Source organism: Rhinolophus ferrumequinum, chromosome 23, assembly GCF_004115265.2.
Source record: "Rhinolophus ferrumequinum isolate MPI-CBG mRhiFer1 chromosome 23, mRhiFer1_v1.p, whole genome shotgun sequence".
Taxonomy (NCBI): domain Eukaryota; kingdom Metazoa; phylum Chordata; class Mammalia; order Chiroptera; family Rhinolophidae; genus Rhinolophus; species Rhinolophus ferrumequinum.
Genome location: NC_046306.1, coordinates 19,179,694 through 19,192,373, shown reverse-complemented (window position 1 = coordinate 19,192,373; position 12,680 = coordinate 19,179,694). Strand labels below are relative to the sequence as shown.

General features: G+C 46.5%; 1 protein-coding gene across 10 annotated transcripts in view; it reads left to right on the top strand.

The window, feature by feature from the left end:
* Positions 1-9,435, top strand: part of DLGAP4 (DLG associated protein 4) — a 191,116-nt gene extending 181,681 nt beyond the window's left edge. For 7 of the 10 annotated variants that reach the window (XM_033094262.1, XM_033094261.1, XM_033094260.1 and 4 more), the window contains 3 exons: positions 5,738-5,829; positions 6,700-6,855; positions 7,629-9,435. In XM_033094262.1, coding sequence (XP_032950153.1) covers positions 5,738-5,829; positions 6,700-6,855; positions 7,629-7,847 — 467 coding nt within the window. In that variant the 3' untranslated portion in view covers positions 7,848-9,435. Of the gene's footprint in view, positions 1-5,737; positions 5,830-6,699; positions 6,927-7,617 lie in introns of all 10 variants that reach the window. The other 3 variants (XM_033094265.1, XM_033094264.1, XM_033094266.1) reach the window with 3 other exon arrangements.
* The last annotated feature ends 3,245 nt before the right edge of the window (positions 9,436-12,680 follow it).

Here is a 12,680-nt window from a genome sequence, read left to right as displayed (position 1 = left end):
CGCATCCTTCAAAGAATCCCAGTGACAGACTGTGGTCTTTACCAAGATTCTGCTCCTCGGCAGACCCTGAGCTCCAGTTTTTGTCTCTCCCACACCTTAAGCCTGCTGGAAGCTTCACTCAACTTAAAGCACTTTCCTTAAGCCCTGTCTGCCTTAGTCACTCTGAGTTCCAATTTTGGTCTTTCTATCCCCATGAAACTGCCACAAGCTCGGCGTAGCTCAGCTCAGCCTTTTAACTACCACCTTCTGCTTCGCTTCTTAGCCTCTTAGCCTTGTGCTGCTTATAAGCTGGGAGATGCCTTGGGGTGAAAGCAGTATCGAGTATCAGACACACGTAAATATTGTTTCCCTTCTCACTGGGATCTTAGCCTCTTAAATTCTGGTTGCTGTGATAATTTTTAATGCCTTGAAATAGATTTTTTGTTGTTTTGGTGATTTTATTTCGTTTTTTTTTTTTTTACTTGTTCTTGCTGGGAGGGTTCAGTTGTCTGATACAACTGTTTTTCACGGCCAGAATCGAAAGTCATTAGAATTTTCTTATGTTGAGTCAGTCTTGTATTACCAGAATAAACCCAGCTGAATTATAATACAGTATCATTTTAGTACAGTGTTGGACTTGATTTGTTAGTGTCTGATTTAATAATTTTGCCTTTGCTTATAAAAAATTGGCTGGTAATGTTCCTTGCTCATCTTTGTCCTGTCGTATCAAGGTTATCTAGCTTCATAAAATGAGTTTAGGATGTTTCCTCTATTCATGTTCCTTTCTAAGAACAAAATTATCTTTTACTTCATTGTTTTGTAGAACTCTCTTTTTTAAAATATATTTTCCAGTATGGTTATAGTATATGGTCCTTTTTTAATTCCTAATCTTTTTTTATTTTTGTAATTTTTTCCTTTTTATCTTGATCAGTCTGGCAGGATTCCTTAATTTTATCAATCCTCTATTATATGTTGGTTTATTACTTTATTAATTTCTCCTCTCTTTGGATTAATTTTATTGTTCCTTCACTAATGTCCTAAATTGAATACTTAGCTCATTTGTTTTTCAAGCTGTCCTTTTCAAAAATAAAAGTCTTGAAGTCTGTGGGTTTCCCTTTAAGTACTACTTTAGGGATATCTAACAGTCATGTAATATATTTCCAACTTCCACTGTGATTTCCTTGACTAGTGGTTTATTTAGAAGTGTATGTTTTTGTTTGTTTTTAAATATATGAGGGTTTATTAGTTATGTTTCCATTACTGGTTTCTAACCTAATTATGTTAATGTCCAAAATCATGATCTGTAGGATACCCAGTTCTTTGAAATTTGTTGAGATGTATTGTATGGCCTACAATGTAGTATTAGAGAATGTTCCACAAGTGTGTGAAAAGAAGGTGTATTTTACAGTTAGTGGATATAGGGTTCTAGATTACATCTTTTAGATCGGGTTTATTACGTAAGTGAATCATATATTATTCTCTGACCTTACTGATTTTTTTGGTCTGCTTTGCCTGTTAGCTACTCAGACAAGTATGTTAAGGTCTTCCACTTTGATGGCAGATTTGTCAGTTTCTCCTTACAGTCTGTCACTTTTTGCTTTACACATTTGAAACTTTGTTATTAAATGCCTATAAAAATCACTTTAATTTTCCTGGTGATTTGAACTTTTTATCAATATTTAGTGATCTTCTTTATTTCTACTTTTGGTTTAGAGTCCATTCTCCCCCCACCCCCTTCTTCCACCTCCCTCCCCACACACACTCAGGTTCAAGCCATTGTTTCTCAGTCTAGTTGTGTAGGACACAGCTCCCTGGCCCATGCTGGTATTATGAGCCTTGCGCTCTCCCTGGCTGGGGCAGTCGGTCACCATTTGTCGGTTGGTCGCTCACAGCATCTCACTGCAGCTCTCGCCAGCTGCCGTCCACTCATGCTGGCCACCTGCCACTTATGGCAGCACACGGTAGCCCAAGGCAGCACCCAGCAGCCCACGGCAGCTCAGCTCACGGCAGCCCAGCTCCAGGGAGAGCTGTTGTTCACAATCTTAGCTGTAGAGGGCACAGCTCACTGGCCCATGTGGGAATTGAAACGGCAACCTCGGTGTTAGGAGCACGGCACTCCAACCACCTGAGCCACAGGGCTGGCCCCATGGTCCATTCTTATATCAGTATAAACTATGCCAGAATTCTTTTTCCTCCCCAGTATTTCCTGGTATACCATTTTCCATTTCCTTATTTGTAACATTGGAAATTTAGTTCATTTGTAAAGATTGTAATTACTAATATATTTGGATTAATTTCTACCATTTCATTAACAGAAGATTAGCATTTTAACCTTTTTTAAGTATACAGCTCAGTGATATTAATCTTTGCACCTATCACCACTATGTAATTCCCAAACTCATTACCCAAGTAATTCGGTACCTATGCAGCAATAACTCCTCATTCCCGCCCCTGACCTACAGTCCCTAGTAACTTCTAATGTACTTTGTCTCTCTACATTTGCCTGTTCTAGGTATTTCATGTAAGTGAAATCATACAATAGTGGGCCTTTTGTGTCTGGCTTCTTTCCCTTAGCATCATGTTTTCGGGGTTCATCCATGTTGTAGCATATATCAGGAATAAAGTTCCCACCTTGGGTTGTTTCCACCTTTGACTATTATGAATAAATGCTGCTATGAATGTTGGTATATAAGTATCAGTTTAAGTCACTGTATGCCTAGGAGTGGAGTTGCTGGAATTCCCAACACCTTTATCAACACTCTTGTTTTCTGGGGGTTTTTTGGCTGTTGCTTTTTAATGGTAGCCATCCTAGTGGGTATGAAGTAGTATCTCATACCTAGTGGGTATGAAGTAGTATGAAGTGGTTTTGATTTGCATTTCCCTAATGGCTAATGATGTTGAGCATTCTTACTGACCGTTTGTATATCTTTGGAGAAATGGCTATTCAAGTTCCTGCCCATTTTTTAGTTGGATTGTTCGTGGGGTTTTTTTGTTGAGTTATAGGAGTTCTTTATATAGTCTGGATATTAAACCCTTATCAGATATGATTCGCAAGTAATTTTCCTATTCTATGGTTTGTTTGCTGTCTTCCTGGTATATTTTGATGCATAAAAGTTTCCGTTTTAATGAAGTCAGATTTATCTTTTTTCTTTTGTTGCCTATGCTTTTGGTTTCTTAAGAAACCACTGCCAAATTCAATGTCATAAAGATTTGCTCCTATTTTTATCTAAGAGTTTTACAGTTTTAGCTTACATTTAGGTCTTTGATCCGTTCTGAGTTAATTATTTCATATGGTATATGGTAAGAGTCCAATCTTTTGCTTTGGACATTTAGTATTCCTAGCACCATTTGTTACAGAGACTGTCCTTTCCTCATTCTTGAATGATGATTTCTCTGGGTATAGAATTCTGAGCTAATACTTTTCTCTCAGTACCATATTCAGTTTTCATCCATTGTTGTAGTTGAGAAGTTTGCTATTTAATTCATTCCTTTGGCAGTAATCTTTACTTCCCTTTGGCTGCCTTTTAAGAGTTTCTGTTTAGTTTTACTGTAAGTGTGGATTTGTTTGGGATCCATTTGGCTTCCTGACTCATAGGACTGGTGCTAGCCATTTCTGTACAATTCTAAATCATGATCTCTGAATATTTTTCTTCCATTCGCTCTAATCTTTTAGAACTCTGATAGAATCTCATGCTCTCTTCCATGCCCATCAATTGCTTTCTTTTTGATAGTCTCTTCTTTTTAAAATATTTAGTTGCTTTTATTTCTTAAAAAGTTAAGGTACCTAAGTACAGTCTTATGGTTAGGAGTTCTCAGGAGAGACTTTTCCCTTGATTCCCACTCTACTTTAGCCCAAGCCTGGCACATGCGCACTACCTACCTTGGGGGAGAGGGGAGCTCATTTTATTCCAAGTAGCTTAGCTATTTATTTTCTAAAATGTTTTCTTAATTAGGCAGTTTAAATGTTTTACACCAGGAGCTTTTTCACTTCTAGTTACCCTGTCCTTCCTAGTTTTCAGCAGGGTTTATTCTCTGTGCTGCTTCCAGTGTGGCCCTTGTTTCTGTGATGACCTGGTTTTTCCCTTGCACTAGTTCAGAGCTCGTGCTGTATCTCCTTCCATTGCCTGGCGTCTGTTTTCCGAGCACCTCCATCTCTGCTTTGAACTACTGTTCTACATACTCATGGCTAATGTCACATTTTTCATCTATTCCCTGGCAACAGTTTTCTGGTGAATGTTCATCTGCCATTTGCTGTTCCTGTATTATGTTTACCTCCTGTGTTGGTTCCTTTTTAATTACTAATTTCTTAATGAGGTGAAATTCTTCCTTGATGAGCTCTTGTCAGGAGATCATTGTGGGAGGGGCCAGGACTGTCCCTTCAGCTTTGTCTTCTTCCCAGGCACCCCTGGGCTGCTTACAATGCAGAGCGCCCCCACCCTTTGTCCTTGGTGCAGAACCAGGTTCAGGAAGCCTGCTGCTGCAGGCCACACCCCCTTTTTATTTCAAATGAGAGATTATTGGCCTCTCCCCTTAAGGAGTCCTGTGGGGAACTCAAAACTGCCAACTTTATGTGAGACCTTCAACCCCAAGAACCTTCCTTGTGTGGCTGTCACTACACGTGACAGCTTTCCTCACTGTGCTCCAGAGTTCTGTCAAAATGGTATGCATTTCAGGGATTTCTGAGGGGAACAAGAAGTAGTTTAAAACTGGAAGTCACACTGAAAGTTCAACCTATATTCCTGGCTAAATACTTCATGGTTAACTCCTTTGTTGGGTTCTACTTGCTTATATCTTATTTAAGACTTTTACATTTATGTTCATAACGAAAGTGATTTATGCTTGGCTGTCCTGTCTGCTCTCAGGGCTCTTGAAATTGTGTCATTTTCTTTTCCCCTTCTTCCGCCGCCACCCCCCCCACCCCCGCCCGACTCCGGTTCAAGCCGTTGTTTCTCAGTCTAGTTGTGTAGGACACAGCTCCCTGGCCCATGCTGGTATTATGAGCCTTGTGCTCCCCTGCTGAGGCAGTCGGTCGCCGGTCGTTGGTCGGCAGCTCACAGCAGCTCTCGCGGCTGCTGGCCACTCACAGTGGCTCATAGTAGCCCACAGCAGCCCACGGCAGCTCACACCAACCTCCAACTGCTCACAGCAGCCCACCTCCAGGGAGAGCTGTTGTTCACAATCTTAGCTGTAAGGGCGAAGCTCACTGGCCCATGTGGGAATCGAACCCGTGACTTCGGAGTTGGGAGCACGAACCTGGTGCTCCAACCACCTGAGCCACTGGGCTAGCTCATCACTTTATATCTTTATTTACTCTCAAAGAATTTGAATGTAAGACAGGGATTCATCTGTTCTTGAAGGTTTTGTAAAACTATATAATCTGGTTCAATTTTCTGGGAAGATTTTTAAGTTCTGCTTCAGTTTTTAAAAACAATTATTCTAATCAGATTTTCTATTTCTCCTTGAGTCTATGATAGTAATTTACATTTTTCTGGAAAATTTTTCCATTTAAACCCAGTTTTCAAGTTTATTGCCATAAAATGTCCTTAGGAACTAGGGGATAGGGTCACTTTATTTATATGTATTTGTATTTTTCACAATGAGAATGTATTACTATATAAAAATGAGGAGCACCTGCCATCACCAAATACTGATTGGAATCCGAAGGTAGGCGGGAAGATGAAAGCCATGCCCCTGATCCTGCCTTCCACCCCAACAAGCCCTGTGCTCCATCAGCCTTATTCCACCTTTTCTTTTTCAGTCTTAGGAAAAGTCCTCAGTGCTGTGGGCAGTGCCCAGCTACTGATGTCCCAGAAATTCCAGCAGTTCCGGGGCCTCTGTGAGCAAAACTTGGTGAGTGTGATTCTTTCCTCCACAGCAGGGCTTCTAGGAGGCCTTTGGCTGCCTTGCCTGCCAGATAAGCCCCTCTAAGCCTGTGTGGCCTCCTCACACTATTAGGAAGGTGATGGCCATGCATGTCAGTGTCTGGCACAAGAAGCGGGCCCAGAATGGTCCTTGCAGTTTGCTAATACCTTTTGAAATAGCAAAGTGAGCTCGATGTAAAAATAGCCAAAGTTAAAGATCTGTAAACACTGATTTACTTATATAAGACATATTCTATATCTAAGAAGACTGTCAAGGTAAGAAATTAAAAAATACCACCACTAGGCTTGGTGGGTTTCCTCCCCGCTACTTGCTGGGAGTGTGGCATGCGCCCTGACTAGCCAGGGGCCGAGGATGATGGCAGAGTGTTTGTCTCCAAGACCTCGGGGCGTCATGAGGAGGAATGTGTTGTCAGAGAAGAGAATGATACAAGGAGGGAAACCACGTGGATCCCGTGATCATACCCACTGGGCAGGGGTCCTGGCTTCTCCCCACCTGACAGATTATGGAACTTCTGTTTCCTCCCTGTAAATGAGAACATTGTCTGCCTGGCACGCATTAGGGGCACGAGGGCCTTCCTCACTATAGCCCTGGGGGCAAAGGCATCAGTCCCCCCACGTATGTGCAGGGCCTACTCTCGTGATGGGAGTGTCCCCCAAAGAGCTCCACTATCAGGGCTGGCAGTGACCAGGAAGTGGCTTCATTCATCCCGATACCCTGGGAACAGAGGAGTGAGATGAGGCCTCAGGACCCCCCAACCAGGGCCTAGAGACCACACTGGTGTGGGGTGCAGGAAAGCCTCTGCCCTGCTTGCCCCACTGATCCTCCTCTGCCCCACAGAACCCTGATGCCAACCCACGTCCAACAGCCCAGGACCTGGCAGGGTTCTGGGACCTGCTGCAGCTGTCCATCGAGGACATCAGCATGAAGTTCGATGAGCTCTACCACCTCAAGGCCAACAGCTGGCAGCTGGTGGAGACCCCCGAGAAGAGGAAGGTGAGCATGGAGCAGTGCGGAGGGGAAGTCCAGGGACAAATTCCTGGTCGGCAATAACGCTGCCCACATCGGTCAGTGCTGCTTGGCTCCCTTCTCCGTGTGTCGTCTGAGCTGGGGGCTCACATCCATCAGTGCGCGGGGTCCATGCTCAGCACTCGTCCAGCATGCCGCTCGCGCCGTGTAATTGAGGCTGCCCCTGAAGCATGCCATCCTGCCCTGCATGTTCAGAAGATGGGGCTCCGGGGAGACATGCCCACAGCCTGAGCACACGTGTAGATGAGACTGTTGGAACTCTGGAGGCAGAAAAACGGTCCTTCTCCTGGGGCCGCACTGCCAGGAGTATGCGGGGACCCCCAGTGACCCCTATGGTTACTGGACGGTGGGCCTTGTAAGTTCTGATCCTATAGACGAGCATGTGAAATGGCACCTGGGAGTGAGAGGCCCTGAATTTAACTTTCATCACTGGCTGTGTGACTCAGGCTCCCAAAGGTTCAAAGCATGGGTGGGAACAGGTGACCTGTCCATCCTTCCTGCTAGAGTATTCTAGGATGCTACGCTTGCTTTTTGTTCCTATGCGTTGTGCTATTCCCACTACCATCGCTTCTGGTGGCTTCCTGATTCCAAATGTGTGTTGCTTGTGCCTGATGCTGGGGCGGGGTGGGTGGCGGGGGTGGGGGGGGAACTCCAGCTGCCAGCATATAGGGGGTGGTAGTGCCACACAAAAGGTGGCACCTTTATTTTATTTTTCTTCCCTCCTCACTGTCTCACTAAAGGAAGAGAAGAAACCACCCCCTCCGGTCCCCAAGAAGCCAGCCAAATCCAAGCCGGCAGTGAGCCGCGACAAGGCCTCTGACGCCGGGGACAAGCAGCGTCAGGAGGCCCGCAAGAGACTCCTGGCAGCAAAGCGGGCGGCTTCCGTAAGGCAGAACTCAGCCACAGAGAGCGCGGACAGCATCGAGATTTATGTCCCCGAGGCTCAGACCCGGCTCTGAGACGAAGAAGCAAATCATTTTAAGTCATTTAAAAACACACAAACTAAATGCGAATGGAACAAATATTTTCTCAACCTTTAGTATGGTTATTCTATCTAGAGACCCTGAGCCAACTTTCAAATTGATGCATACAAGGGCTCACAATTTGGCTTTTTTGGGTCCCTCCCAGCTTTAGGTTATGAAGACGTCACACAAAAAAACGTCAACAAAAACACAAAACTAAAACTTTTTTTTTTCTCTTGCTGGCCGTGGTGGACTAGATAGGTGGACTTCGGCAACTCCCCGGCCCAGCCTCCAGACTGCGGTCTTTTTACTTGTTCTATCTAATGAGAATTTAAACTAGCTTGTTTACAAGACGACGACAGTCCAAGGGCAAGCCTTGGGCACCTGCCATGTCCTTCCTTCTTTTCCCAGCTACCCCCGCTCTGACCTCGGAATTTTCATTCTTACGTTTCTCTTTCCCCTTCAGAGCTCACACAGGGGTCACCATCCTGGCTGGCGGCTCTCTGGTTCTCAGCGCTTTTTGTGGTTGAGATCCCAGGGGACAGAGAGATGGACACGCATCCCCTCGCCCGCCAAGTGCTCACACCCCGCGCGCACGTGCACACACACAGATGGAGGTTCCTCAGCAGAAGCAGCCCTCCCCCTGCGACCCACCAGCCCTAGGCAGGGTCAGGCGGGTGATGCACCTCCCTGAGAAGATGAGGGTCTAAGACTGGGGGGGGGGATGATAAAAGCCAGTTAGCACACTCCAGACTCCCGCCTTTTTCGTCTCTCCAGCCCCTTCTTCCTTCAGCAAAATGTATGATTCAGAGTGACGTGCAGGGGACACTCGTGAGAGAGCGACCCCGTTTGTCTGTCCCTGGCCGAGCCTGTGTACAGTACCCGAGGGGCGGGTGGCTGTCTGTACGTATGTGTACATATGCACATAGACCTTAGAGTGTATATTTAACAAATGCCCATCTGCTCACCCATGCCCACCAGCGCCACCGCTGGCTCTCGGGGCACCTGGCAGGAGGCGGGTGTGTGAATAGCATATATTTTTACATGTACTATATCTAGGTGTGTGTACAAGTGTGTGTAAAAATATATACCTTGTGTGTAAGCAGCCCCCCTCTTTTTTTTTTTTTTTGGTCTCCCACCTGCCCCCCACCATGGGCCCATCTGCCCAGCCTCTGAGTGTTCTGTTCTGTTTTTTGTTTTTTTTTTTTAACCCCGACCATCCTTTGCTTTCCCCAGCCCCACTCCCAGGGTGTCATGAGCCCTGAGCTGCAATGGCCCAGGCCTACAGGGCAGGTGGGGAGGGCAGGGGGAGGGCGAGGCCCAGCAGGCAGCGAGCTCAGTGCACGAGGGCTGCTCTCTACGGACTAAGCACTGGAGACACCTTGTTTCCGGCACTTGCTGTGGGGGGGCCACGGGTGAACCACGGGCCTGCTCTGGGGCCCCATTCCAGCTTGGCCGCCGTCTGTGACCATGGGCAAGTCACTTGACCTCTGTGTGCCTCAACTTCCTCCTCTGTAAAATGGGGACAGTCCCTGCCCCTCCCTACCTCACAGGCATGTTGTGAGAATAAATGAGGTAACGTGTACCAGGGCTCATGGTGTTATTGGGGTGGGAAGGGCCAGGCTGGGGTGAGGTGTGGGGAGTGGACTCCCCTGGAGACTGAACCAGACCCCCTTCAAATGGCCACGCTATGGAAACAGGGTGACTGGAGCACTGATTGTGAGACCAGCTCTGGGATCCAGGGCAAGAAAACTAAGCTCGGTTCCCTCACATGGAAAATGTGTGCAACATCTACTAGGTTGGTGCAAAAGTCATTGCGGTTTAAAGGGTTAAAAAAAATTGGAAAAACCACAATTAGTTTTGCAACAACCCAATACCTTACCAGTTTCCTCTGAGAAATAAATGCTTAATAGCTGCTGTGTGGGAGCCAAGACGGGCTGCCCTTGCTGACAACAGACGCCGAGTCTTTGCACATCTTCCGGACGGGGTACTCAGTACCCCTCCCCAGGAGCTGCCTCCACCCTGACGGCCACATGCGCAGCACGCACTTCCTGAGCAGCGACTCTACCAGGCCCAGTGCCTACAGGTTGCTCAGAGCTCACGCTCCGGTGGGGCAGACAGACACAGAACATGCTACAGATGAATTCAAGTCCACAGCAGGTGGAGAAAAGGTGACGTCGCGCAGTGTGGCTGTGGCAACTGACAGCACCTCCTAACTGGGCAGGGTAGGAGCGTGCTGGTCAGGCCCAGAAGGACAGTGGGTGGTAACCAGCTTTGGTGGATGGGAGTGGCATGCAGGGGAGAGCCTGGGGAAAGTGCATTCTAGGCAGGAACAGTAGACTCCAATGCCCAGTGGTAAGAACGTGCCTCTTAGAAAGTTCTTGGGCCAACTGAAGTGCAGGCCCCTGGTCTCCCAGTGACCGCAGGCCCAGGGGATGCACCGAACCACCTTCCCAGGAACTTTGTTCAGTGGAGCCCCTCAGAGCTCAGCCCAACCCTGCGGGCCACACCCCCTGCCCTGAGGGCCACCTGCTCTCATCTCTGGACCCTGTTAGTGACAGCTGAGTGTTCAGGGACCATGGGTGGCTCTGATTAACTCCAGGTCCTACCCCTTTCCTGTGACGGGGTGGGGTTGACATGAAGAGTAAGAGGTTTCTGGTTGCCTTGGGCACTGAACCAGACACTCAGAGGTGTGAGTGAATGCAGGAGGCGGCCAGGCTGGACCTAAGGGCCACCACCCAGCTAGCAGCCCAGCTCTCCTCCTGACGGGCCATAGACCAGTAGTGGGTTGTCTGTTACCCCTTCGAAGCCTGCGTGTTTCTGCTACAGCAGGGGAGGGGCCTTGGTGAGATCAGCGCCTCCTGGAGGAAGCCTGCACTCCCTGTATCAGCACAGCGGGGATGGGAGCGTCTGATGTGCAGAATCTGGGCCTCATCCCCAGCCCACTGGCATAGCAGTGGTGGGACCCCCCTGTCCTGAGCTGAAAGACTAGTATAATGAACACCACACCCTGTCCTTTACCCAGAATCACCAGTTGTCAACATTTCGTCATATTTGCATTATCCCTCTCAGGTACATACACACTTTTTTTTTTGGAGCCATCTGCAAGTAAGCTGCATATGCCATGCTACTTCACTCCCATATACACCACACAACTCCTAAGAATAAATACGTACGTGCCTGTAAAACAATACCATCATCACCCGCCAACTTAACAAACCAGTGGTCTCGAGCACCTCCCTTACTCAGGAGGGTACTCGGGGCCCAGACGTGAACACCAGCTAAAGCACAGCCACACTCCAAGTGCCCAGTAACGTCCTCTATGGCTTTTCCTTTGTTTCCATCCAGGATCCAAGACCATTCGTTGCTTTATCATGTCTCTGTAGTCACCGAATCAAAAACAGTTTCCCCGCCTTTTTTTGTATTTCATGACACTGACATTTTTTAAGTGTCCAAGCATTTCATTGAATATTGTAAAATTTGGATTTATGTTTCCTCATGACTAGATTCAGATTGAACAATTTGAACAAGAATATGACTAGATGATGTCCCATCTCCTATACTCAGTTCTATCCAGGGAAAGGTCAACAGCAGTTTCCCAGAGAAGCTGGGAATGAGTCCTTGGTGTGTGCAGTTCCAAAGTCCAGCCCTTGAAGGGACAGAAAGGACCAGGATAGAGAGACAGGAAGCTGCCCCCTGAAGGCTGCAGGTGCTGGGAGGAGGCAGAGAGAGGGAACAGGAGACTTCACTGTCCCTGGGTCCCTGAGAACCACCCACAGGGCTGTGGGTCAGTCAGGAGGGAGGTTCCCTTTCTCGACCCCTGTTCCCCCAGGATTGTGGGTCCCCAAGCCTTACGGAGTTCCCTAATATTAGAGACCCAAATTTAAGAGCTAAAACTACAAAACTCTTAGAGTAAAACACAAGGTAGGTGTAAATCTTCATGACCTTGGCTGAGGCACAAGTGTCTTGGATACGGTACCAAGAGCATAAGAAACTTCATCAAAGTTGGAAATACTTGTACTTCTTGAAAATATCAAAAAAATGAAACAATAACCCACAGAATGGGAGCAAATATTTGCAAATCACATATCTGGTACTAGTGTCGTAGCTAGAATATACAAAGCACTTTTGCAACCCAACAACAAAATTTTTGTAATGGGAAAAACATCTGAAGAATCATTTCTCCAAAGAAGATATATAAATGTCCAACAAGCACATGAAAAGATATTCAACATAACTAGTCATTAGGGAAATGCTCATTAAAACCACAATGAGACACCACTTCACACCCAATAGGCTGGCTAGAAACAAGCGCTAGTGAGGATGTGGAGAAACGGGAACCCTCAAACATTGCCAGTGAGACTGTAAAATGGAGCAGCATGGAGACAAACACTTTGGGAGTCCCTCAAAAGTTCAAAAATAGAGTTACCAAAGGACCCAGCAATTCCACTCCTACATAATACATCAAAAAAAGAGAGAAAACACATCCACACATAAACTTGGACCCCACTGTTCAGAGCTGCAGCATTCATAATAGCCAAAAAGTAGAAACAACCCAAGGATCCACCATCTGATGAATAACTAAACAAAATGTGGAGTATCAATAGAAGGGAATACTATTCAGCAATGAAAAGAATAAAGAATTGTTACATGCTACACCACGGATGAACCTGGACAACAATATGCTAAGTGACACAAGCCAGACACAAAAGGCTACATATTGTATGACTCCATTTACTTTCCATTTCCAGAGTAAACAAATCCAGAGACAGAAGGTAGATCACTGTTTGCCAGGGATGGAAAAAAAAGGGGGTGAGGAGTGACTGTTAA